Source organism: Amblyraja radiata, chromosome 26 (assembly GCF_010909765.2).
Source record: "Amblyraja radiata isolate CabotCenter1 chromosome 26, sAmbRad1.1.pri, whole genome shotgun sequence".
Classification (NCBI taxonomy): Eukaryota; Metazoa; Chordata; class Chondrichthyes; order Rajiformes; family Rajidae; genus Amblyraja; species Amblyraja radiata.
The window spans coordinates 830,004-857,720 of NC_045981.1; the positions used below are offsets into that span (position 1 = coordinate 830,004).

The 27,717-nt window shown below is 43.3% G+C and overlaps 1 protein-coding gene across 1 annotated transcript; it reads left to right on the top strand.

Moving 5' to 3' along the window:
• LOC116987798 (bMERB domain-containing protein 1-like) lies at positions 1-27,472 on the top strand. The gene is made up of 6 exons (XM_033044018.1): positions 1-288; positions 8,260-8,380; positions 12,834-12,907; positions 16,742-16,856; positions 16,989-17,062; positions 26,662-27,472. The coding sequence occupies exons 1-6, from the start codon at positions 213-215 to the stop codon at positions 26,778-26,780; spliced, it is 579 nt and encodes a 192-aa protein (XP_032899909.1). The 5' UTR covers positions 1-212; the 3' UTR covers positions 26,781-27,472.
• Positions 27,473-27,717: the final 245 nt, after the last annotated feature.

The following is a 27,717-nucleotide window of genomic DNA, read 5'->3' on the forward strand; positions in this document are numbered from 1 at the left end:
TCGCCTCCCTCTTTGCTGATGTATCTAATTGTTGCACGCCTTGAAATAACGGACTAAACCAATGCCACTGCATTGCATGACTCGAGTCCTGGAAGATTACTGACCAAAACAAAACAAGAATCCCTGAAGCGTGGGGAAGGGATTGTTGGCTTGCGGTGGAGAAACTATATGTGTATGTGTGTGTTTTTTTATTAATACTGAATTTAGGAATCATGGAAAATGAAAAATCATGCGCAAAACATTACGGGTCTCTTGAATCAACTACATGGACGGCAGACGTTGAAAAAGGTAAACATAAAATATTCAATTATCCGAGCATGGTACTGGAGTTTAAATATGCAATCTTATTGCAGAAGTGGGAACGGTGCAAAGACCACTGAAAAATCAATGTTAATTTCTTAAGCACGTCAGTGATACTAGGGGTTAGATAGCTTCGTTTGGTTTCATGACAAAGTTAACATCAGATCACCTGTAAGGCATTGCCTTTGTACTATTTATTGAAGGATGTTATTTGTTGCTGAAGGATATTTTTGTTTTTTTTGGACTGCCTCTTTTGATTCGTACAAGTAAATTCATAAATGCCACCGGACAGGTAGATGAAATATTCGGAATGGTCGCACTCGCATCAAAGCCACTCCCAAAGCCAAAGTTTGTTGTCACCATTCTGTGGAAGCCTGAGCTTCGTTCTCGGAACGGAGTGAGTTGAAATGTTTGCACGTCCGAGGGAGAGAGCGGATGATGGCAACATGTCCGATGCCCTCACGTCGGCGGAGACTCCTCGATCTTGCAGCGTGGTTAGTGGACGAAAAAAGAGGCATTTGCAAAACCTGCTAACTGGAGAAAATAAATTACTGTTGCCCAACTCAATCCAAATCAGCTGCTAGATTTCAAAGAATAAATACAACTCATTTCTTTTTACTGAAATAATGTTTGCCAGTAACAATGTTTTTCTAATGACAGCAATTTTGGATAGTGTTGTACATTGTACAGAATGAGAATTAGGTTCTTGGAGCAAGAATCCCTCTCTTTTGCATCTGCTTCTGACCTGGGAGTTATGCCATGCAATGGGAGATTTCGTGTTATAGGAGCAGAATTAGGCCATTAGTCTACTCGAACCAGGGCTGATCTAATTTTTCTTCCCAGCCCCATTCTCCTGCCTTCTCCCCATAACCGCTGACACAGCTACTAATCAAGAATCAGTCAATCTCCGCTTTGAAAATATCCATTAATTTGGCCTCTACATGTGTCTGTGGCAATGAATTCCACAGATTCACCACCCTCTGACTTAAAACATTCCTCCTCTTCTTTCTAAATTCATAAGATTTATTATACCTAGTGTTAAACCAAATGTTTTTGTAGTGTATAGAAGTGAAATTGGATTGAAATCTATGTGTGGGAAGGGACTGCAGATGTTAGTTTAAACCGAAGATGGATGCAGAATGCTAGGGTAACTCGTGTGTCGGGCAGCACCTCTGAAGAAAAGGAATAGGTGACGATTTGGGTCAGAACCCTTCTTCAGACAGGTCACTTAAAATCTAGATTGGCTTTCAAAGGAATTTTACAAGATGTTATGTGATAGTATCTATTGGTCAGCAGAAATTATGAACATCAGCCCTAATTCCACAATCCCACTCACTGATGAATTTTGTGAAGGTGAAGCAAATAGAAAGAGCTTTACTCAATGGCTGGTCCAGTCCTAACTAATCTGAGGAGAGCTGGATTGTTACAGTCATGGTACATGATATATGTATGTGTCTCCTGCACTGCAGTACTATCTCAAATCTAGATGATACCGTCAAAATAATGTTGTAGTGAATGCACTATATTAGACACATCGTGTGGAAATGAACTGCAGATGCTGTTTATACCGAAGAGAAGGAATGGGTGACATTTCGGGTCGAGACCCTTCTTCAGACTGATGTCAGGGGAGTGGGTGGTACAGAGATAAAATATAGTTGGAAGTAGTAAGACTGGTGGGAGAACTGGGAAGGGGGAGGAGATGGAGAGAGAGGGAATGCCGGGGCTACCTGAAGTGAGATAAATCAAAATTCATACCACTGGGGTGTAAGCTTCCCAAGCGAAATATGAGTTGTTGTTCCTCCAATTTGCATTTAGCCTCACTCTGACAATGGAGGAGACCGAGGACAGAAAGATCTGTGTAGGAATGGGAAGGAGAATGAAAGTGTCCAGCAACCGGGAGATCAGCTAGGTTCAGGCGGGCTGAGCCAAGGTGTTCCGCAAAACCATCGCCCAGTCTGCGTTTGGTCTCGCCGATGTATAAGTGTCCACATCTTGAACAAATTGCTCCTGTATAGAAATGCTTGATCTTGATTTCAGTGCAATCTCCTTCTGTTCACATTTGTATCTTATCCAGTACACATGACATTATCAACCAGTCAAGTTTATTGCATCTGAAGAAGGGACTCGACCCAAGACGTCACCTATTTTCTCCAGAGATTCTGCCTGACCTGCTAAGTTACAGCTTTTCGAGCATCTTCAGTGTAAACCGGCATCTGCAGTTCCTTCACGATAGAGCGAAAGTCCTCTATATCATGGCCAATGCCTTGACATAATGATAAAGGCCCTTTGCAGCTTATAGCAGTGACTAATGGTGGCACAGCAGTAGAATTGCTGCCTTACAGTGCCAGAGACCTGGTGTCGATCCTGACTATGAGTCTTGTTTGTATGGAGTTTGTACGTTCTCCCCGTGACCACGTGGGTTTTCTCTGGGTGCTCCAGTTGCCTCCCGCACTCCAAAGCCTGCAGGTTTGAAGGCTAATTGACTTTGGTAAAATTGTAAATTGTCCGTAGTGTGTCGGATAGTGTTAGTGTGCGGGGATCGCTGGTCGGCGTGGACTCGGTGCGCCAAAGGGCCTCTTTCTGCACTGTGTCTCTAAACTAAACTAAAACTAAACCCAATTTTAATTTACCGTTCAAGTAAACCAAACTCTACTTTAAATATGAATCTTTTCCTTCTGAATATAACTTTCTCAGTTGTCACTTTTCAAACAGTACTATATTAATTAATATGGTAACTTGCTGATATTTAATTAATGTTTCTCAATTTCGAAGTAAATGAAAACTAATTTATTGTATTTTACCTCTGGCGTCTACTGAAGGAAAAAATATTCCATAAAATCATACTAACTATAATGAGGCATAGAATTATACAGTTAGAAAACGGGTCCTTCAGCCAACTTGTCCATGCTGATCAACATGCCCTGTCCACACTAATCCCACCTTTTCGACTTTACTTTAGAGATACAGCATGGAGACAGGTCTTTCAGTCCACCGATTCTGCACCGACTAGTGATCACTCCATACACTAGCACTATCCTACACAATGGGGACAATTTACTATTTTTACCGAAGCCAATTAACCTACAAATCTATATGTCTTTGGAGTGTGGGAGGAAACCGGAGCACCCATAGAATACCAACGCGGTCACGGGGAGAACGTACAAAGTCTGTACAGGCAGAACCTATAGTCAGGATCGAACCCGGGTTCCTGCCACTGTGAGGCAGCAACTCTACTGCTACGCCACTGTGCTGCCCCACCTGCCCGTGTTCAGCCTATATACCTCTAAACCTTTTCTATCCATGTAAGGCAATACAGTGCATTCAGAAAGTATTCAGATCCCTTCACTTTTTCCACATTTTGTTACGTTACAGCTTTATTTTAAAATGGATTAAAGTCTTTTTTTTTGATTATCAATCTACATACAATACCCCAGAATGAAGTAGCGAAAACAGGTGTTTAGAAATGTTTGCAAAGTAATTAAAAATAAATAACTGAAATATCACATTTACATAAGTATTCAGACCCTTTGCTATGACACTCAAAGGGTGTCATAGCAATTGTTTATCCTGTTTCCATTGATTATCCTTGAGATGTTTCTACAACTTGATTGGAGTCCATCAGTGGTAAATTAAATTGATTGGACATGATTTGGAAAGGCACACACCTGTCTATATAAGGACCCACGGTTGACAGTGCACGTCAGAGCAAAAAGCAAGCCATGAAGATGAAGGAATTGTCCGTAGACCTCTGAGACAGGATTGTGTCGAGACACAGATCTGGGGAAGGGTATAAAACATTTTCTGCAGCATTGCAGGTCCCGAAGAGCACAGTGGCCTCCATCATTCTTAAATGGAACAACTTTGGAACCACCAGGACTCTTCATGTAGCTGGCCACTCGGCCAAACTGAGCAATCGTGGGAGAAGGGCCTTGGTCAGGGAGGTGACCAAGAACCCGATGGTCACTCTGACAGCTCCAGTGTTCCTCTGTGGAGATGGAAGAACCTTCCGGAAGGACAACTATATCTGTGGCACTCCACCAATCAGGCCTTTATGGTAGAGTGGCCAGACGGAAGCCCCTCCGCAATAAAAGGCACATGACAGCCCGCTTGGAGTTTGCCAAAAGGCACCTAAAGGACTCTCGGACCATGAGAAACAAGATTCTCTGGTCTGTTGAAACCAAGATTGAACTCTTTGGCCTGAATGCCAAGCGTCACATCTGGAGGAAACCAGGCAGCGCTCATCACCTGGTCAATACCATACCTATGGTGAAGCATGGTGGTGGCTGTGGGGATGTTTTTCAGCGGCAGGAATTGGGAGACCAGTCAGGATCGTGGGAAAGATGAACGGAGCAAAGTACAGAGACCCTTGATGAAAACCAGTGCATTCTGGACCTCCGACTGGGGTGGAAGTTCACCTTCCAACAGAACAACGACCCCAGACACAGCCAAGATAACGCAGTAGTGGTTTTGTGACAAGTCTATGAATGTCCTGAAGTGGCCCAGCCAGAGCCCGGACTTGAACCCGATCGAACATCTCTGGAGGGACCTGAAAATAGCTGTGCATCGACGCTCCCCATCCAACCTGACAGCTTGAGAGGATCTGCAGAGAAGAATGGGAGAAATTACCCAAATACAGGTGTGCCAAGCTTGTAGCGTCATACCCAAGAAGACTTGAGGCAGTAATCGCTGCCAAAGGTGCCTCAACAAAGTACTAAAGGGTCTGAATACTTATGTAAATGTGATATTTCAGTTATTTCTTTTGAAGCACTGTAAATGTTTCTCTGGTGTCTATTTCTACTTGGTATTATTATATTTGATAAGAGCATACCATCCCCAGGTTCATATGAGTTAGCTGTGAAATTGGTTATCAAATTAATATGCAGTGTTTGCGATATTTAAAAGTAATTTAAATTTAATTCTTTGTACAGTATCACAACTGGGTACATGGAGTGATCTTTATTTGCTCTGCACATGAATCATCCTCCATAAAAGCAGTATACCTTCTCTGTTGTAGCACCTCGAGGGAGTTACTGACTCGGTGGGAAACCAGTGCCAGATTCATGCCAACAACTCGAGCTGAATTGAGACGGCATATTATCTGCTTGCAAAGAAAATGATGCAAGTCACCTTCCACCCTCATGTTCTGTGAATGATATGGAGCAGGAAAATGTACTGAGCTGATTATTTGATGTAAAATATTCAGTATACTTTCTAAAAAGACCAAAGGAAATGACAGCAGTCGGTCATTTCTTGATTAGTACGGGTGTCGGAGATTATGGGAAGAAGGTGATAGAATGGGGTTAGGAGGGAGAGATAGATCAGCCAGGATTGAATGGCACAGTAGACTTGATGGGCCGAATGGCCTAATTCTGCTCCTGTCACTTATGATTTAGTCCCCTCATCTCTGCCTCATCATTGAATAAGATCATGGCTGAGCTGGCCACCAGTTAGAGGACCAGGCAGAATGTGACCTGCGGGGAGAGAACTGCTGAGCTGGCCCATGCTTGTCCCCCACGGCTGAACGCCAGACCCAGCGGACCACAGCCTACATGGGGGAGGCTGCCAAGCCGGGCCCTGCCCGTCTCCTGAAGAACGGAAACCAGGAGGATGGAACTGTTGACGATGGACACAACGGGCCAAGAACAAGGTCGGTAGGAGTGGGGATCGGGATCTGGCCTTCCGCCTCCTCAAGATAGGCTGCGGGAGGTGTCCCTGGGGACCAAAGGTGGACGGGCAGGAGCAGCTCAGCGTTTGCCTGGATCGGGCACCATTCATAAGATGTAGAGCGCGGTCTGGACATGAAAATGGTGCCAACACATGGAACCCTTTGTACGCGGGCTCAGTAGAATATTACTGTACACTTACTTATCGGTGATGTGCTTCGGGTGTAGGAATACTGTATGGGGCTGTATGTAAGAAATACATTTTTTGTAGGTATTTCACTGTGACTAAAGTGACTTTAATTTACAAAAACCCATAACATTAAACTGATCTTAAGATGAACCCAGATCTTAAGAGCAAGAATCTGATGATCACTTTGGATGGAAAAAGACTGGACAAGTTGCTGACATTTACTTAGACAAACAGATGCTAGTACTATTATTAAGACTAGTATTGCAGTCCAGATGCTAGTGGTACTATATGATACTATTTATTTCCCATTATAGAACATTGCAGCACAAGAGCTGGCCCTTTGGCCAACAATGTCTGTGCCAAGCATGATGTCAAGACCATCTCTTAATTATCTCTGCATAATCCATATCAGTTTAGTTTACTGTCACGTGTACCGAGGTACAGTGAAAAGCTTTTGTTGCAAGCTAACCAATCAGCAGAAAGACAAAACATGATTACAATCGATCCATTTACAGTGTAGATATGTGATAAGGCAATAATGTTTAGTGCAAGGTAAAGCCAGCAAAGTCCGATGAAGGATAGTCCAAGGGTCACCAATGAGGTAGATAGTAGTTCAGCATTGCTCTCTGGTTGTGGTGGGATGGTTCAGTTGCCTGATCTTCTTCTTATCGAGTCCACACACAAGATTAGAAGTTGTTCAGCAAGAGCTGAACACACTTCTCGGCATCTGCACAATGGTGTCTGTCTTGCGCTTCTTGTGCGTCTTGTGCGTGGTGGTGGAAAGATTGGTTCAAACAGGGCCACGACGTGAACGCTCTTTCCTTGACCCCAGTTGCCTGATAACAGTTGGGAAGAAATTGTCCCTGAATCTGGAGGCGTGCGTTTTCACACTTTTATACCTTTTGCCTGATGGGAGAGGGGAAAACAGGGAGCGCCCAGGGTGCAACTTGTCCTTGAACCCTGTGCAGCGTGAGGTATAAATGGAGCCAATAGAAGGGAGGTTGGTTGAGTGATGGTGTGGGCTGTGTCCACAATTCAATGCAATTTCTTGTGGTATTGGATGGAGCTGTTCACAAACCAAGCCGTGATGCATCCTCCCTCCATTCCTTGCCTATCCATGTGCCTATCCAAATGTTTCTTAAATGCATCTATCATGTATTTTAAAAAACTTAATTTCACTGGTGTGTCAATAAATTATTAAATCATTCAGTCATATTTGTATATGATGTTTAATAATGGGTAACAGAGGTAATTGATTTAGAATCCTTGCATCTCCTGATGACAATTCAGGGACAGTTGCTGCCAGGGTTTGATGCTTTGATACCATCACGCTGGGTACCAGTCACGTTTGCTTTTGACGCCCATGGGATGGATTTTACTTGTCTTTAGATTACCACATGCTAGGTTCAAATTGACACCCGCAGCTAGGTAATAATGTTCCACAAGTTCATCTGTTATCCCTCAAAATACATTTGATTTTCAATTAGTTTAGTTTAGATACAACGCACAAAGTCAATGCATAACATGACGCCAAGTTTAACAATTGTTGTACCATTCTCTCCATCTCTTCACCTTCTCTATAACGTAAGGTATTTAACATTCCCTGTTCTTATGGAAGGTCCTTGATCTAAAATGTTATTTCTAACTCTCTCTCCGCAGTTGCCAGCTGAGCTGCCTGAATATCACCAGCAATTTGTTATAACTGCAAGATTCACGATTAGTTTCACAAAGGGTGGTGGGTGTATGGAACAAGCTGCCAGAGGAGGTAGTTGAGGCATGGACTATCCCAACATTTAAGAAACAGTTAGGCAGATACATAGATATGACAGGTTTGTAGGGATGTGGACCAAATGTTGGCAGGTGGGACTAGTGTAGCTGGGACATGTTGGCCGGTGTGATCAAGTTGGGCTGAAGGGCCTGTTTCCACACTGTATCACTCTATGACTCTATTACAAGGGTTTTGGGGAGTAGGCAGGAGAAGAGGTTGAGGGGGAAAGATGGATCAGCCATAATTGAATGGCGGAATAGACTCGATGGGCCGAATGGCCTAATTCTGATCCTGTGACATAAACTTATGATTCCTTTGTTATATATTTTGTGTTCCAGAGACAGATATTATATCAATGGCAGATTCCACCACTACAGTGGATGATATTGAGGGTGAGCTATTTAAAATTGAAAGGATAAGAGATATACTGGTTCGAAGAGAATCCGAACTCCGATACATGTGAGTAAAATAGATTTCCTTCATTTAATCTTTTTAGCCAAATACGCGAGTTCGATCCCGACTACGGGTGCTGTCTGTACGGAGTTTGTACGTTCTCCCCGTGAACACGTGGGTTTTCTCTGAGATTTCCAGTTTCCGCCCACACTCCAAAGATGTACAGGTTTGTAGGTTAATTGGCTTTGATAAAAATTGTAAATTGTCCCTGGTGTGTGGGATTGGGTAAGCTGCCCAATTGAAATATGAGAGGCTGTTCCCCCAATTAGTGTTAGCCACACTCTGACAATGGTGGAGACCTCGGACAGAAAGGTCAGTGTGGGAATGGGAAGGGTAATTCCCCTGTCCAGTAACCGGGACATCAGGTTGGTTCAGGCAGGCTGAACAAAGGTGTTCCATCAAATAATCGCCCAGTCTATGTTTGGTCTCGCCGATGTATAAGAGTCCACATTTTGAACAACGGATACAGTAGATGAGGTTGGAGGAGGTGCAAGTGAACCTCTGCCTAACCTGAAAGGACAGTCGAGGTCCCTGTTGATTCGAGGGAGGAGGTATAGGCACAGGTGTTGCATCTACTGCGGTTGCAGGGGAAGGTACCTGGGGAGGGGGTGGTTTGAGTGGGAAGGGATGAGTTAACCAGAGAGTTGCGGAGGGAATGGTATCTGTGGAAGGTGGAAATGGGTGGAGATGGGAAAATGTGGCTAGTGGTGGTATTTTTTTACACAAAGGGTGGTGGGTGTATGGAATGAGCTGGTGGAGGAGGTGGTTGAGATACGTACCATTGCAACGTTTAAGAAACACTTAGGTACATGGATAGGACGGGTTTAGAGGGATATGGGCCAAACGCAGGCAGGTGGGACTAGTGTAGATGAGGCATGTTGGTCAGTGTGAGCAAGTAGGGTCTGTTTCCACACTATACGACTCTATGAGAATAGCCACAGCAAAACATTTCTACAGCGAGGCGAATATTGCGTGTAATAAACCTCTGTATCTTGGTATACATTTTGCAGATATCTTTGGATTAAAAAAAAAACCCTGATGGTGCATTGGGGCTTTTGAATGCAGGGTTGGACAAAGATTGTGTGGTTACAATACTCCTTTTCCACATGTGGTGTGTTGCTTTGTCACATGTTCAATTCAAGGGCATTCATGAATACCATAATATGAGGGACAGGTGGGCTTTCTTTGCACAGTATTACTCACTGCAGCACTATTGTGGAGGAGTACAGGCAAAGCTTAATAATGTTACAGCAAATTGTGTTCTGACAATTTCCGCAGTGCATTCATAGGATCAGAGAAATGGCCACACGGCCAATTGACACCAGGCTGACCCACGGATGAACAATGTGTGGTTGCGAGAGGGTCACGACTGGCAGCTCAATGTTCCAGATTGAGTTTCAATGTCTCAGATGTGATCAAGAGGGAGGCAAAAGAGGTGGTGGAGTTACTGATCACGGCTTCATGGCAACTGTCCCTCAGCGGGTCAGGCAGCATCTCTGGAGAATATAGATAGGTGACAGTTTGGGGTTGGAAAGCTTCTTCAATCTTTTGATCTTCAGTCTTCAACATCTAGGTTTGTCCCCGCCCCTCACCACAACCAGTCTGAGGAAGGATCCTGACCTGAAATGTCAGCACAGACAAATGGGGCCGAAGGGCCTGTTTCTCTGCTCTATCTCCATACTAAACAAAGCTTTGTGCCTTTTTTTGTAAACCAGCATCTGCAGTTCTGTGTCTCAAGCTTCAACCTTTCAACTTTGATAAAGGTTTGATTACTTTGATCAAAACCAAAGCTATTTAGTTTCTAGATTCTCCACATTACCCTTCTTCATTGTCTGCTGCTGCCAAGCAAACCCATTGAACATTTCTTTTCATTGGATCCAAGAAAGAATCCTTTTCTTAATAAAGAAGCCCTTGTCTCCCCACAATTTGATCAGTCTGAAGAAGGGTCTTGACCCGAACCATTACCCATTCCTTCTCTCCAGAGATGCTGCCTGTCCTGCTGAGTTACTCCAGCATTTTGTGTATATCTTCGATTTAAACCTGGATCTGTAGTTCCTTCCTACACAAGAATTTGTGCAAACACAATAAAAATCCCACAAGTACTTTATATTTCCTGAACAAATATTCTGCTTCATATTTCTGCAGTGTGTTTGGTTCAATTTCAATTCTCTGCAGTTTGCTGCACTGCTAAAAAGATTAATTCTTCTTGAGCTGTAAACATATTCACCAGCACACACACACTGTTCTAAATACATTTTAATTGTTGGTTTCTTTGTCTGTGTTTGAAAACTGTTGTTAAAAAAAATGAGATGGTTTCCACAAGATGAAGGTTTTCATGTTGAAAGAGGACCGAATGGACAATTAACACCTATTCAATTATAAATAATTAATTACCATTATTAAATTATCAATGAGAATTATTAAACAATTAATGAGAATTATTGGAAAAGCAACATCCAACACGTTATCCAGAATGTGATTTCATAATGTAATATTTCAATAGGCACATGTGAAAAATGATGGGAATTGCCATTAAGTATCTTTCTTGCAAGATATCACCATTTTGATGTAAAATTTGTTGGAGGCTGAGGGGAGATTGCCAGAAGGATATCAAATGATTAGATCCATAGATAGGATAGACAATCAGAACCTTTCTTCCCTGGGTGGAAATGGCAAAAACTAGAGGGCGGAGCTTTGAGGTGAGAGGGGCAAACTTTGAATGAGATGTATGGGGCAAGTGTTACATGCAGAGGGTGGTGAGTGCCTTAACGCACTGGTGGTGGAGGCAGATTCAATGGTGACTTTTACGAGGCTTTTACAATTTTGTACGTGCATGCGCGTGCACACAAAATCCCCACGCAACAGGTGGCACGGTGGTGCAGCATTGGAGTTGCCGCCTTACAGCGTCAGGGACGGGTTTGATCCTGACTACGGGTGCTGTCTGTACGGAGTTTGCACGTTCTCCCCATGACCTACATGGGATTTCTCCGGGATCTCCAGTTTCCTCCCACACACCAAAGACATAGTGGTTTGTAGGTTAATTGGCTTGGTATAATTGTCCCTAATGTGTGTCGTGTGCGGGGTTGAAGCGAACTCGTTGGGCCGAAGGGCCTATTTCTGTGCAGTATCTCTAAACTAAACTAAATTAAAGTGGCTTTGGGAGAAAACTGGCATGGGCTGATTGAATAGCTTCATAATGGAAACAGAGGGTTAGAATGAACAAGTCAGAGAGATGTCACTGAAGAAATGCTGTGGACCGGCCCGTTCATAATCTTTGTCAATAATGACGGCATGGTGGTGCAGCGGTAGAGTTGCAGCCTTACAGAGACATGGGTTCGATCCTGGCTACAGCTGCTGTCTTTTGATAAAACTAATTAATTTTCTGATTCCGTTGAACATTGTACATGTATAAGCAAGCAGTGAAGCATACACTTGTCCGATACACATCCAACCTTTAAAATCCGCTTCTGGAAAAGACGATCAGTACTGATATTTCTTGAAGCTATAGTAAAAAATTACATCAAACCCAAGCTCATAATGTAATGAAAATATGTAAATACCATGAAGAAAAGTTATTATTTTGGAATGTTAAAATGAAATATAAAGTATTACATTAATTTACAAAGCATGGTTATCCTTAATAGGGGCCAAACTAATATGTAATGTAACGTGGAATTTATGAGGTACATGGATATGCAGGGAATAGAGGGACTGGATCACATGCAGGCAGATAAGCTTGGTTTATTGGGGCAATCTTGGGAGAAGGGCAGGTCAGGGAGGTGACCAAGAACCTGATGGTCACTCTGACAGAGCTCCAGAGTTCCTCTGTGGAGATGGGAGAAGGGCAACTATATCTGCAGCACTCCACTAATCAGGCCTTTAAGGTAGAGTGGCCAGATGAAAGCCACTCTTCAGTAAAAGGCACAAGTTTGCTAAAAGGCATGAGAAACAAGCTTCTCCAGTCTGATGAAACCAAGATTGAACTCTTTGGCCTGAATGCCAAGCGTCACATCTGGAGGAAACCAAGCACTGCTCATCACCTGGCCAATACTATACCTACGGTGAAACATGGAGATGGCAGCATCATGCTGTGGGGATGTTTTTCAGCGGCAGGAACTGGGAGACTAGTCAGGATCGAGGCAAAGATGAATGGAGCAAAGTGCAGAGAGATCCAGATGAAAACCTGCTCCAGAGATTTTATCGTGTTCAAAAGGGAACTGCAGATGCTGGAATATCAAAGGTACACAAAATTGCTGGGGAAACTCAGCGGGTGCAGCAGCATCTATGGAGCGAAGGAAATTTCCTTCACTCCATAGATGCTGCTGCACCCGCTGAGTTTCCCCAGCAATTTTGTGTACCAGAGATTTTATCAATGTTTTAACATATTGTTATTGGGAAGATATTGTTCCTATTGCATTTTTATTGCTCATCTCATTATTATTTTAATATTTGTTCCTAGGATGGACGACATACAACTGTGTAAAGAAATAACACGACTCAAGAAAGAGCTGCAAAAACTGGTATCAATACCAGGTGGGTATTTGAATCATTCTCAGTATTACCATTAGTACAGTGATTGGACTTTATACTAATCACTGATGTAAAGACTGTTTCCATTACAGATGTTCGCTGGGTTATGTAACCTGGCTTATGGACTCCCCTTCGTACGAACAAGCTCCTAAAATGTTAATAAACTTAAAAGTCTGACGTGTGTACAATGTTCATTTCTACGAACAGCAGAACTAACTTCCTTTCCTCCTCCATAAAACATAGAACAATACAGCACAACGGCCCACAATGTCCGAGCCAAACATGATGCCAAACCCGACTCGTATCTGCTTACGCATTATCCATATCCCTCCATACCCTCCATATCCACACGCCCAACTACAAACCTCTTAACTGCTATGGTTGTATCTTACACCACACCACCCACACCTGCACGTTCCAGGTGCTCACCACCTTCTTTACGTGGCCCTGATGTTAGTAATCGTTCATTCTTATCAATCTTTTGTACGTTTGATGGCAATCTTTGCAGTACTGTGTGGGAATGGTTGGTCACGTGACGTATGTGTATTTTCCTGACTCACAGACAAAGTCTATTTACAGAAATCTGTAAAACTGGAACCTGCTCGTTGCCGATGGGTAACTTGTACAGATTAGATTTTTCAGTTTGATAATTTATCAATTTATTTTAATTTGTCATCCGATCTTTATTAACCCAGTGAGTTTCACAGAATTGTGAACAGCCTGTGATAAACTAAAGATATGATTTCAAAACCTGAGCTATTTTTTGCAAAGTGGAAAATGTGCAACTTGGTGTTTAATATCTAGGTTTAATGATTGCGTTAATCATGATTTACTTAATACTTGGTGGTTGAACAAACAAGGGAGGTGTTACCATATAGACTAGAATGTTATTTTAATTTTACTGACATCAGCAATGTTACCGCCGATACGATACACCGTCCGTCAGTGAATGAAGCCAGTTTGCTCAGGGCCATCTCTGAATTATGATTCAGTAATTGAAGTAAATCATCGTCTACAACTATCAGTGTAGAACTAAGTCTGCTGGCCAAATATAAATGACAAGAAAACCAATTCTGCTTGAGAACATAAGGAGTCTATATCTTGTATGTAGCATGTAGAAGCTACAACCACAATGCTCCTTTATCAACAAAAAAAACCCTCAGGCCCTTATGGTGGAAGAAACAAAAATGATTTCTTCCTTTTGCATTTTTGTTTCATGTTTTACACTCCGCCTGGGAAGAGAAGTATTTTTCTGCATTATGAACCGACTGAATCAACCATGAATCCTCCTGGAACAGATTTCCTGCACACTAATTGCAGGATTCATCAAGTCCATGCCGACCATCGATCACTCGTTCACGCTAGTTCGATGTTGTTCCAATTTCACATCCACTCCCACACAACAGGGGCAACTTATAGAGGCCAATTACTCTACGAACCCGCATGTCTTTGGGATGTGGGAGGAAACTGTAGTGCTGGAGGAAACCCACGCAGTCACAGGGACAATGTGCAAACTCCACAAAGAGAGCACTCGATATTTTGGGTTGGAACCCTTCATCAGACTGATTGTAGTAGGGGGGCAAAAGCTAGAAAAGTGGTGGGGTGCTCTAAAGCCTGGCAAGTGATAGGTGGATACAGGTGATGGATGGGGGGGGGGGGGGTTGATTGAGAGAAAGGTGGAGCTTGAAATGAAAAGGAGATAAAAGGATGTCAGATAAAGAGAGAAGAGGAGTGAAATGTAAACCCAGAGGGAGTGATATAGGTGAAGGGGACACATGGGGAGAGGGTGGGGAATAGGTGTGGCATATGGTGAGCACTGGGAGGGTAGGGAGTGTGGGGTCACAGGGAAGACAGAAATGTTCAGGAGATGACAAAATGGCAGAAAAAAAGGCAGCACTTTCATATTTGGTGTAGAATGTGCATTTATTGTTATCTCCCAAACATGAGCTACCTGACCTTTTTGTGAGCATGTGACTGAATGTGATATGCCATGCATTACAATGCATTGTTGGTTATTATGACAGCTAGAACTGGAGAATTCAACATTCATTGTACAAGGTGTAGAAGGTGCTGACCCTCCAGTTTGCGTGTGGCCGCACAAGGGCCATGGAGGAGGCCCAAGACAGAAAGGTTGGTATAGCAATAAGGGGAGTTAAGATAGTTAGCAACCGGGAGATTCAGCAGGCCTTGGTGGACCGAGTGCAAGAGTTCTGCAAAGTGGTCAAGTCAAATCTATCAAGAGGGGCATAAATGCAAGTCAGAGTGAGTGCTACCAGCTGAGTCATTACAGTATTTTTTTCCCCTTTGTTAATCTATGGCCACTCATAAGTTGTAGTACCTCCATTGCCATCGCACATCACACTGGTGCAGCGGTAGAGTTGCTGCCTTTCAGCGCCAGAGACCCGGGTTGGATCCTGACTACAGGTGCTGACTGTACGGAGATTATACATTCTCCCCGTGACCACGTGGGTTTTCCTCTGGTGCACCGGTTTCCTCCCACACTCCACAGATGTACAGGTTTGTAGGTTAATTGGCTTCAATATAAAAATTGTACATTTGCCCTAATGTGTAGGATAGTGCTCGTGGACGGGATCGCCAGTCAGCGCGGACTCGGTGGGCCAAAGGGCCTGTTTCGGCATTGTATCTCTAAACCAAACCAATTGTAGACAGACTATGGATCAATAAGTGAAGATGTGACTATTGATTGGAAAGCTCACAATCATTAGGTATGTTGCAAAGCCTACCTGAAGCGTCGTTGAAAATCTGCCGCTGAGGGTGTGCGCGATTTTGGCGCCGTTTAGAGGGGGGCGGGTTTAAAACGCGATTTTCTCTAGGCTGTTCAAATCGAAGATGTTCAGCCTAGTTAATTATTAACGAAAAATCGCTGGAATACCCCGTCGCAAAAGCTATTATTAGTTTTAAAGGCCTCGTATAATAGTTATAGTAATTTAAAAATCAATCTTTAAACCCGCGACCGCCAGCAACGCAGGGTCTCATAAAGCAGACAGCTGAAGGTAGGCTGTATATTTTTACATTAAAAATGGCTTCTAAAGATCCCTTTATACAAAGTTTAATATTGCGAGTAGCTCATTTTGGGCCCATTATATCCCGCAGTATTTTTCTGGGCATTTGGGGCACAAATCTACCGCAATGTGAACGTTCTAAACCAGCGCGTTCCACAGGGACCCACTGGAAAGCTGATTTAAATGGGCATTTATTTACAGCAATTGAACACTGAATTCCTTCCATTTGGCCTATAAATTAATGTAAATGAGATTTAAAAATCATGTTTTATTGTGAATTATTTGTGAATATTATTTGGACATTTAGGCTATTTAAAAATGTTAATCATTTATTAAGAAATGGATAGATGTTTAGATCTAGTAATTGAAGTCTGAAATTAGCTACAATTAGGTAACTAACTAATTATATGCTTTAATTTCAGGTCATCCAAGTAAGATTACTTTATATTTGTTTCAGAATGCTTCAATCTATGATAACTGAAAATTTCATTCAGTTCTCTTAATTTTTAAGAAAGTTATGGGCTTTTGACTGTTCACGATCACAGCTTTTTTGTTATGTCCATAGAAAATCAATAGGGAACAAGATGCTCATTTCCGAGTATGAAAATGGCCATAACCTTTTAAATACTTGAGATATGAAAGTGAATTAGGTGTCAAATTAAACTTATTTTTATGCTTTATCTGATGGGATAAATTACAGACTTGATTTTTTAAATCTCAAAATTTTGTAACATTGCTACAATCATTAGTGATATTTCAGTATAATTACAACCAAGTGACTGAAACTAACCTTCATCCCTGTTTAAAAATGTAGATAAAGACAAATCAAATGACGATAAGCAGAAGGAAGAGGAATTACTGCAGCAGATTCATAAACTAGTGGAGACAAGAGATTTCCTCGTGGATGATGTTGAATTTGAACGACTGAGGTATAGTGAAAGCTGGAGAAGTACATTCATAAGTTATGTGTGGTTTGGATTGCCACTGATTTCAGATGTGTGGAATTAATTTCTATGCCGGTTTAGTCTAATGGATTTCCAATTGAATTGCTTTTATCACAGAGAACGAGAGGAAGACAAAGAAATGGCTGATTTCTTGCAGATAAAACTATCGACGGCCAGCTCTAAAAAAACAAGTAGGTGTCCAATTGCCCTTTATTGCGGCCTCTCTCCTCTATACACTTCACATTGCTGAGGAAAAAAATTACTAAAGATATCAACTCTGAGTTATGAAGGAGAATTCAAGAAATTGGAGGAATGGGGGATGGTAGTTGCATATATTCATAAGTTCATGTTATAGGAGCAGAATTAGGTCTTTCGACCCATCCAATCTACTCAACCTCTGGTCCCAGACTCTCCGATCATTGGGAACATCCTCTCCACATCCACTCTATCCAGGCCATTCACTATTTAGTAAGTTTCAATGAGATTCCCCCTCGTACTTCTAAACTCCAACGAACACAGGCCCAGTGCTATTCAACCAGTGATCGGTATAAATACTAGTTGTGTCGAAGATATTAAGCATATTATTCAAATTTATTGGATCTTTATATTGATTTCTATTTAAGAATGCAGATCAACTCATCATAGTGCCTCTACCCAAGGTATTTAGATGGATATGGACACATTTTGGATGCAATAGTAATCAAAATTATAGTTCTATTATTGGGGTTCTTGGTAATTCATCTTGCTTTTTAAAATATATTAATACTCTCACTGAGTCCTGCACTTAATTTTCTATTTCTCTTTTATGGTATTTATATGAATCATGTTACAAACTGAAATGCTTCAGCAATTAAATGTTTTGAAGTTGGACTCATTTTCGTTGACCGATATCAAATAGGTTGAAGTTTATATCTGTATACACTGTTAAGTATCTGTGCTGTATTCCCGGATGCAGAGCTGCTTCCCACCTGTTCCTGCTGCCTTTGCTTCCAGGATATATTGAATGAATGATATGAATGTAAATATATGAAAGACAAGTCTTTGCTTGCATTCCTTGCCAAGGTATGCAAATAGTCGCCCATGAAGGGCACTTACAAAATTAATTCTCTCCCCCCCCCCCCCCCGTGCTAGTTTCCCCCTCACCCTCCCCATCATGGCGGTCCCCCCACGCCAGGTCCCCGTTGTCCATTGTTCAACACCCCCCTCATGGTGGTCCCAATTACTTAACGTGATTGACAAGACTTAGGTGTAACTTTGTGCACATGTGGATGGAATTTTAGAAATGCTTTACCAATTGGTCCCATACAGGAATTGTTCTGTCAGGTTTTGAGTATGTTTTCAAAGATGTAAGGCGGCGCTCGGGAAGATTTCCAGAGAATAGGTCTGAAATGGCATAAAAATCTCGGCACAGTGGTGCAGTGGTAGAGCTGCTGTCTTACAGGACCAGAGACCTGGGTTTGATCCTGGCTATGGATGCTGCCTGTACGGAGTTTGTAATTCTCCCTGGACTGTGTAGATTCTCTCCGGGAGCCCCAGTTTCCTCCCACAATCTAGAGACATTCAGGTTTGCAGGTTAATTGGATTCTGTAATTGGTTCCCAGTGTGTAGGATAGAAGGAGTATAAGGGTGATTGTTGTTTGGTGCAGACTTGGTGGGCAGAGGGACCTGTTTCCACACTGTATCTCTAAACATCTAAACAAATGGTGGGGTGAAGGGAACCAAGGCCAAAGGAGATAAATAAATCATATAAGACATTTGAAAGAAGGATCCCAGCCTGAAACGTCACCCATCCATGTTCTCCATTGAGGATTCTGACCTGTTGAGTTACTCCAGCACTTTGACTTTTTTTTGTAAACCAGCATCTGTGGTTCTTTGCGTCTGAGATATTGGCATGAAAGAGGTAACAGAAGTAGCAAATGGGATGATTACGACAAATTGCTTTTGAAATGCACTCAGTGGGAGGAAATAAATCAGATGGTATAAAATATTTACCCAATGGGGAAGAAAGGAGATTGATATGGGGAGACAAGCTTTACTCTTTACTTAATGGAAATATTGAATGGCCGAAGGGAATTTGCTTCACTCTTCTAAAAAAGCATGAATTTGTGGCAATTCCTCAGCATAACTATCGGGAAATACTGCAGTGGAGAATCCCGAGTACAATATGGTTCACATTCTTTGAAATAGTTACATTTGCTTCCATGCTTTACATTTGTTTTTATGTAAGTTTTAATAACATTTTGTTGTTTACTTGTTTAGTTGTTTTTTACATTAGACATTTTTGAATGTGGACGGGTATTCAGAAATAGTTAGGGCATTTGAATGCTTTGGCATTCAAAAGTGAAAACTTTTTCACACAGAGGGTTATGAATCTGCTGAATTCTCTGCTTCAGAAGGCAGTGGAAGCCAATTCTCTGGATGCTTTCAAGAGAGAGTTAGATAGAGCTCTTAAAGATAGTGGAGTCAGGGGATATGGGGAGAAGGCAGGAACGGGGTACTAATTGTGGATGATCAGCCACGATCACAGTGAAATGTGGTGCTGGCTCGAAGGGCCGAATGGCCTACTCCTGCGCCTGTTGTCTATTGAATTTGAACGTTCTCCCTGTGACTGCGTGGGTTTTCTCCGGGTGCTCTGGTTTCCTCCCACACTCAAAAGACATGCAGGTTTGTAGGTTAATTGGCTTCAGTAAATTTGTAAATTGTCCCTAATGTGTCGGATGGGGTTAGTGTACAGGGATCGCTGGTCAGCACTGACTCGATGGGCCGAAGGGCCTGTTTCGGAGATGTATCTCTAAAGTAAAGTGAAAGGACACTGAGTAAAGTAAAGGACACAGAGTGCTGCAGTTACTCAATGGGTCAGGCTGCTTTGGTGGAGGGATGGATAGATGATTGGAGTCTGAAGAAGAGTCCCGACCCAAAACATTCATTCCCTCCACAGATCTGCCTGACCCACTGAGTTACCCCTGCACCTTGCATTTTGAATGGGTCCAGAAAAGGTAGGTGTGTAGTTGGCATGTATGCAAGGATTGAATGTAAAAGACTGATGGTGTCAATTAGTTTGTAGATGGCTTTGCTCATTGTTGAGTTTGCAAGCATTCCCACTGTGCAAGCTTTATCAAGATTGATGCCAATCAATGAATCAGATAACATTAGGTTATTGACTGCATTCTGTGCAGAGTTTGTCTTTGAATGATTAGAATTAAGATTAGTGGAATAATTAAGACCAATGATCAGGCTGATTAATGCACTAATGTCATGCATTAAATGTATTAGTTAAATCAGCCCACATTAGGGATATTTTTCAACTTTGGGATTAACTTCAATCCTGACTTTAGGTCGATCGTGTCTTGTGTGGAGATTGCACATTCTTCGGGTGCTCCAGTTTCCTCCCACATCCCAAAGACGTGCGGGTTTGTAGGTTAAAGAGCCTCTGTAAATTGCCCCTGGTGTGTAGAGCAGGGGTTCCCAAACGTTTTTGTCCCGTTTACCCCTGGCAACTGTAATAGCACATAACAATGTTATTTCACTTATTCAACAACTAATGATAAACAGATACCGTATACCAGAACCAGACACAGTCAGTCAATGAGAACAAATATGTACAAATCCAGAATCAACACATTTACCCCCTGGGTTGGAGAAATTTACCCCAGGTTGTGAACCCTTGATGCGGAGAGTGGATGAGAAAGTAGTGCAACATACAACTAGTGTGAACAGGTGATCCATATGTAAAAGTCGCATCAACAAGGTGCCATTTTAAACAGTCTAGGCTGTCATGAAGGCCCGTTGCAGCCATCACCTCGTGTGGTTCACCAGTGAGCCGTCCTTCTCTCCTCTTCGTGCCCCGAGACGGGAAGGGGGGGGGGGGGGTCGCCTCCTGCTGCCGACCTTGAAGGTGTGGAAGGTTAGACTACCCTGGTTCTACCGGCCCTTTGTCCAGCGTCCACTGGTGTTTGCCGACTCTCTCCTCCTTCCGGTTCCTGGTCTTCGGGAGCGAGCAGGAAGCACGGACCCACTCTAGGCGGGCTGCCCCTGGTGCCTGCCTGGGTTTGGCAACCGTCCGCACGACCCTCCGAGAGCGTTAATGGAAGAAATGATCCTGTAAGTAAAACGATCCATGAACTTGCTATTGCAATTACATTTCCCAGATTGCCACGTTGGAGAAAATCCTCGTAACCTTCAACTGACCTCAATGTTTAGCAGTCATACAGTTGTCTTTCCATGGGTTCTGCTGGAATGGAGTTGTGGTGCGTGTCAGTCAGCGCTGTCTTCTGCCATGTTCTGCACTGACCAGTGTGGACTGCATCCTCACAGTGTCTCCAACTCTTGTGTTGTTAATGGACTTTGGCGCCTCTAGGCTAACTTCGTGCCATCTATTTTTAATATTTCCAGTTCTCTTCCTATCTTGAACTTCTGGGTTTCTCTGGGAATCTCAAATCTGGCATTTTGAAACATCAGCGCAGAATTGACCAAATCACTAAATGATGTGGAAATTCAACAGGTCAGCCAGTCTTGAGTCTGAAGAAAGGTCCTTACCCGACCCATTGCCTCTCCATTCCCTCCACGTCTGCTGCCTGGCCCGCTGAGTTATTCCAGCACTTTGTGTTTTTAACAAGTCAATGTTAATGAATCTAGAAAAGGCAATTCTGTAGTCAGCAGGGATACAAACATCGAATGTCAAAGACTCATGGTGGCAGCTAGTTTTCTGATGGCTTGGCACATTGTTCAGACTGGAAGCATTCTTACTGCCCTTAAAACTGTGCAAATGTAACTAGCTCGTTCCAAGTTTAACACAGATGAATAATACAACATGTGCCCTGAGATTCAGGCAACCCAGACAAAGCTTAACATTTCAACCACTCAACAACTATCCAAATAAGGCTTTGCAACATTATTTACTTTATGTACATCTGGTTTGCATTGAACCATTCAGTTCCATACATTTTACACCTCATTGTAAAACTTCTGCAGATGTCGCATTCTTTCTCTGCTGACTTGTCTGGGCCACAGACAAACTGGCATCATTCAGCAGCTTGGCTCGAAGGGCCGAATGGCCTACTCCTGCACCTATTTTCTATGTTTCTATGTCTCAGTTCTGCAAAAGCACATTTAACTTGACCAAATTGGCCTAGCCGTACATCAGCGTTTACTCCATTTTAATATCATGGCTGCACCAATTTAGCCAGGATTAACACAAACTTGATCAAAATTAATTAAAAGCAATGAATCAGATAACATAAGGTTCCATGCTGCACAGAATGCTGCCAATGTGTTTGGATAATTAAAATTATGATTTGTGGAATAATTTAGCCCAGTGCTCAGACTGACTAATGCATTAAATCTATTAGTTAGATAAGTCAGTCCACGTGAGGGTTTGTTCCAGAAATAGATGAATACTCTCCTACTTTTGCTATTGCTGTTAAATCAACTAGATTATCACGTGACAGAAAATCCTGGTAACGTTTAATTTCTAGCACTCGTTCAGTTGTCTTTCGATTGTCTCTGCTTTGGTGGAATTGTGTGTGTGAGTCCTGGATACTGCCAAGTCCAATATTGTTTAGAGATACAGTGCGGAAACAGGCCCTACACTGCACCGAGTCCATGCTGACCAGCGATCCCTGTACACTAGCACTATCCTACATAGTAGGGGCAATTTACAATCAAAGCCAACTAACCTACAAACCTGTACGTCTTTGGAGTGTGGTAGGAAACCGGAGCATAGGGGGGAAAACCCACGCAATCACGGGGAGAGCATACAAACTCTGTACAGACAGAAGCCATAGTCAGGATCGAACCCTGGTAGCTGGCGCTCTAAGGCAGCAACGCTCCCATCGTGCCATCCTAATGACAGGTTTTGGTCATTTGTCCACTATTTGACCAGTGTGGACTGTATCCTCACTGTGTCCCAACTCTTGGGTTGTGAAAGGATATTGGACCTCAATGTTCATAAATTCATAAGTTATAGTAGTAGAATTAGGCCATTCAGCCCATCGTCTACTCCGCTGACACCCTTACTAATTAAGAATCTGTCAATCTTCCCCTTTAAAATACCTAATGATGGTCTCCACAGCTGGCTGTGGCAATGAGTTCCACAGATTCACCATCGTCTGAATAAAGAAATTCTGGCTCATCTACTTTCTACAGGTACACCCTTAACAGCATGCTGTCTTTTTAATGCTTCCAGTTCTTTAGTTTAGAGATACAGCAAGGAAACAGGCTTCAGCCCATCGAGTTTACGCTGACCATCGATCACCCATTCACACTAGTTCTCTGTTATCCCACATTCTCATCCACTCCCTAGGGGCAAATTCACAGAGGCCAATTAACCCACAAAGCTGTGCGGTTTTGGGATAGAGGGGAGGAAACTGGAGCACCCGGGGAAAACCCACGCAGTCACAGGGAGAACATAAAAACTTTACATGGACAGCACCTGAGGTCAGGATTGAACCTGGTCTCTGGTGTGGTGAGGCAGCAGCTCTACCAGCTCTACCAGCTCTACCAGCTCTACCAGCTCTACCAGCTCTACCAGCTGTGCCACTGTGCCACTGTGCCACTGTGCCACTGTGCCACCTTTCTCTTCTCACTTTGTTTTGAACTTTTGGGATTAGCAGCTTCCTCCTATTGGGAATGGAATTTTAGTGTTCTTCATAAGACTGCTCAGTGTTCCTTAGATGGGTTGCAGAAGACCAGAATGCATAAACAGGTACTGACTCAGATCTGTGATTCCGTGCTTTTACCCTTATTTATTCATCACATGATCTTATCCACTTCTATAAGATCATTCCTCATCCTCCAGCGCTCCAAGGAATAAAGTCCTAGCCTGGTCAACCTCTCCCTGGAGCGTAGGCCCTTGATTCCTGGCAACATCATAAATCTTTCCTGCACCCTTTCCAGCTATATAATCTTTTCCTGTTGTATGATACATTACTCCTATGATGTTTGGTGGACTGTGTGGGGTGGGAGGACCAGTTGCTCCTCCTGTGCAGCAGGTGACGCTGCATAACACGGAAACTACTCCGTCAAAAACCTTGGTTGACAAGTAGATGAGTGAGAAATGGCGCCCAACTGGTGCAGTCCTTTGGATGAGAAGTTTAGCTGGGGCTCCAACTACTGTCTGGTTGATGTAAAAGATAATTGATAGACCAGGGGTATTATCCCCTCTTACCCCTGCAACCAGCATGAAAGGCCAGTTATCCCTTTGCCTCCACAGATGCTGCTTGACCTGCTGAGTTACACCCAGTTTTTATTTTAATCCCCTTTGCCCTGGCCAAAGCTTGTCCTTTAATAAAATAAATCCCCAAAAGATGTTATTATCATTATCTCATTGGTGTTTGTGGGAATTGTCTGGACAGGGTTGATTAAATGAATCAATTAAAAGATACAGCATGGAAACAGAAATCTTCGGCTCACCGAGTCCATGCTTACCATCGATCACCTATTCATACTGGTTCTATGGTATCCCACTTTAACATCCACTCCCTACACACTACAGCTAATTTACAGAGGACAATGAACCTACATCCCGTACATCTTCTGGACGTGGGAGGAAACCGGAGCACCCGAAAGAAACCCTCGGGGTCACAGGAAGAACATGCAAACACCACACAACAGCACTTGAGGTCAGCATTGTTAACGGGTCTTTGGCGCTGTGAGGCAGGAGCTCTACCAGTTGTGCCACTGTGCCACCCAACATCCCTATTACTATATGACAGCAGTGATTACCTTTAAAAAAAAATATCACAGCTTTCTTATCTATATACTTTTTTTAAATGCGGAGATTTTTACAATTTCGGTAGGGATTGAACTTATGAGTTCAGAAATCCACTTCTTCGTCAATTATTTCCCCAGATTTTGAATAAAATTGTTCACAAAACTCAATTTTTTAAATATAAACGCCGCTCACCTGCTGCTGACGTCACAATGCCCACATGCCCACCAATCCAGGCCCACCTGCGTCCTGGCCCCGCTCCCTGCCGCTGTGGATTAAAGGTGTAGAAATGTCGAGAAAGTTCTGTAGAACAAAGATTCTACAGCTGCGTTCCGCTATAGCTTCTTTGTTCAACAGATCTCGGGGCAGTCTGTCCTCATGCGCTGAACTTCTCCTCATAAGTTCCGCTGAACTTTCTCTTCGCAGCCTGCACAGCACGCGAAGCCCTACCCACTTGCGCGCCCCTCCCATCCCCTGCGCGCTCATTCCAGCTGTGGGTTTCCAGAGTCCGAAGCCGGTGCTTCTTTGTTGTGAACGCTTGCTCCTGGGCAAACGCGTCTTGCCTTAGCGGCTTTAAAGGGCTGTTGTCAGCTGGCAGTTATCAACAGCTGCGGGCGTCGCGAGGCCGAGATACGTCAACACCCATGCCCTGCCCCACCCCCCCCCGACGTGCGCTGGCATTTGGCTCTCTGACTCCTCCCTGTTCTGTGTTCCTCTCTGTGAATGAGCAAGTTCTGCAGATCCGGAGGACAGGCGAGATCCTAGGGAGGTGAAGAGGGGGAGTGGGGGGATTGAGGGAGAGTAGGGAGGGAGAGGGGGGATTAGGGGAAGTGAGGTGGGAGAATGTGCGAATAGAGAGGAGTGGGGGTGATAGGGAGTGGGGAATAGATGGACTGCCCCTACCCACTCTTCCCCCTCTCTCCCCCTACCCCTCTCCCCCTCCCTCCACACTCATCCCCCTCTCTCCCCTACCCCATCTCCCCCAACGGGTCCCCCTTTGTCTAGTTGGCTATAAAAGGCTTGACACATCCTGATATCATGGATGTGTACTGATCTTTATATCTGTGGTGTCAAAACACCCTAACCTTTAAGTGACTCCGTACTTGCATCCCTAATAAGGGACTAAAACTCTGCACTCTCCCAAAATCGTGTGGAAATACAGGACCACCATCAATTTCCCAGCAACTGATGGTCTGGAGCCTTCATTAATCCAGACAAAATTACGAGACAGCACATGAAGTCCCCCCCGCACGTCTCCCTGAAAACGAGGCATGGGTGAGGCATCCGATTTCAACTTCATTGGGACTTCCATGCCGATCGAGATATAGCACGGAAACAGGCCCTTCGACCCACTGGGCCGTGCCGACCTGCGATCCCTGTACACCAGCACTATCCTACAAACTAGGGATAATTTATCATTTTTTATCCAAGCCAATTAACCTCCAAACCTGTACATCTTTGGAGGTGAGAGGAAACCGGAGTACGTGTAGAAAACCCACACAGTCACAGAGAGAATGTACACATTCCATCCAGACGGCACCCGTACTCAGGATCGAACTTAGTTCTCTGGTGCTGTAAGGCAGCAACTCTACCACTGCGCCACTTTTCAGTTTGCATTTCCTCCTTCATACAGATGTCTAACTGAATAAATATATAATAAACAGATAAATTTCCAATTGTCTAAGTTGTCTGATTTGCAGTATCTTCATTCCTCCTCTCCCTTGAAGTTTACATTTTCTAATTCTTTGAGGAATGTAAAGTCAGATAACATGATTGCAAGAAAATTAATGCATCAGATCCCCTGTGGTGCCAGATTGATAGTGAAACCATTAAAAATCTTTTAAACATTTGTGAAATGTAATCTCCATCACTTTTAAACAATCCGTGGCAAAATAATTTCCCTTGTCCTGGTCCATTTGGTCAAACGAAAAGCTGGAACCAGTAGATCCAAATTCAAGCATGTTTAGTTCACCAAAGCTGGGTGGACGTGCTGAGTTTCTCCAGCACTTTGTATTTTCTGTTCAGAATTCCAGCATATGCAGTTCCTTGTGTCTAACGAAAAATCTTGTTTTCTTCTCACAGAGTCTGCAAAGGAAAGGAAGACAACATCTAGAGCACAACAGACATCCAAACCATTCATGGCAAAGACTGGCCTGACCTTGCTCAAAGAATGCTGTGGATTCACCTGTTCCATCATGTAGAAGTCAAAGGCTTTGGAAACAGCATGTCTGCAGGAATCGCTGCAGGAGTTTATCTGGGTCTATAAATATTTCAGTGGTAGATCATTCCAAGCCAATAACAATTGTGTAAAACTCAATCCCATTCATAAACAGCAACGTGATTTATTAATGGGACCAGCAGCCAGTGACCAAGGTACTGTAGAAGGCCATTCATTCTCAGAGCTTGTTCACTAATCAATGATATTGCCTGGTGTAAAACATAACTTCAATCACCTGCTCGAGATTCATTTCTTTTGAAGCTCTTAAAGGAAATCGGTGAATCTTAGCCATGATTGAATCCATTCATCATCCATTACACCTCGATAAAGAAAATTATCCATTTCCACTCCCCATTGCGTGCAAAATACTCCTGAATGCGCAGACCTAAATGCAATGATTCTCAATTGCTCACCGCAGGAAGTTGGACCTGCCCCACTTCATCTTTTTCCGACACCTCAATTAGATTACTCTCAACATTCTAAATGAAAGTGGATACAAGTCATATTTATACAACCTGTTCTCACTTTATATTTCTTTAATCTCCAGTATTATTCTGAAGATCGACTCAAAGTGCTGGAGAAACACGGTGGGTCGGGCAGCATCTCTGGAGAAAAAGGATGTTTTGGGTCAGGATTCTTTGTCAGACTGAAAGGAGGGGTCGCAGGGGAGGGATGGGAGTGAAGAGCTCCCCATCACCCCCACCCCCCGCTCCCGCTTCAGTCTGAACAAGGATCCTGACTCAAAACATCACCAGTCCTTTTTCTACAAATAAACTGCCTGACCTATTGAGTTTGGCCACCACTATGTGTCTAACTTTGGCATAAAGCAGCAACTGCAGTTCTTTGTTTCATCACTCTGCTGAATCCCACTTTGTTGATCATAGCTCTGGGGTGCAAGCTTCAAAATGGATCGTAGTTCC

Excerpts from the sequence above, each read along its gene's own strand:
- LOC116987798 (XM_033044018.1), top strand. The coding sequence starts at position 213 with ATGGAAAATGAAAAATCATGCGCAAAACATTACGGGTCTCTTGAATCA. Across the intron at positions 12,908-16,741 it reads AAAACTGGTATCAATACCAG|ATAAAGACAAATCAAATGAC; the intron begins GTGGGTATTTGA and ends TTAAAAATGTAG. Across the intron at positions 16,857-16,988 it reads GTTGAATTTGAACGACTGAG|AGAACGAGAGGAAGACAAAG; the intron begins GTATAGTGAAAG and ends CTTTTATCACAG.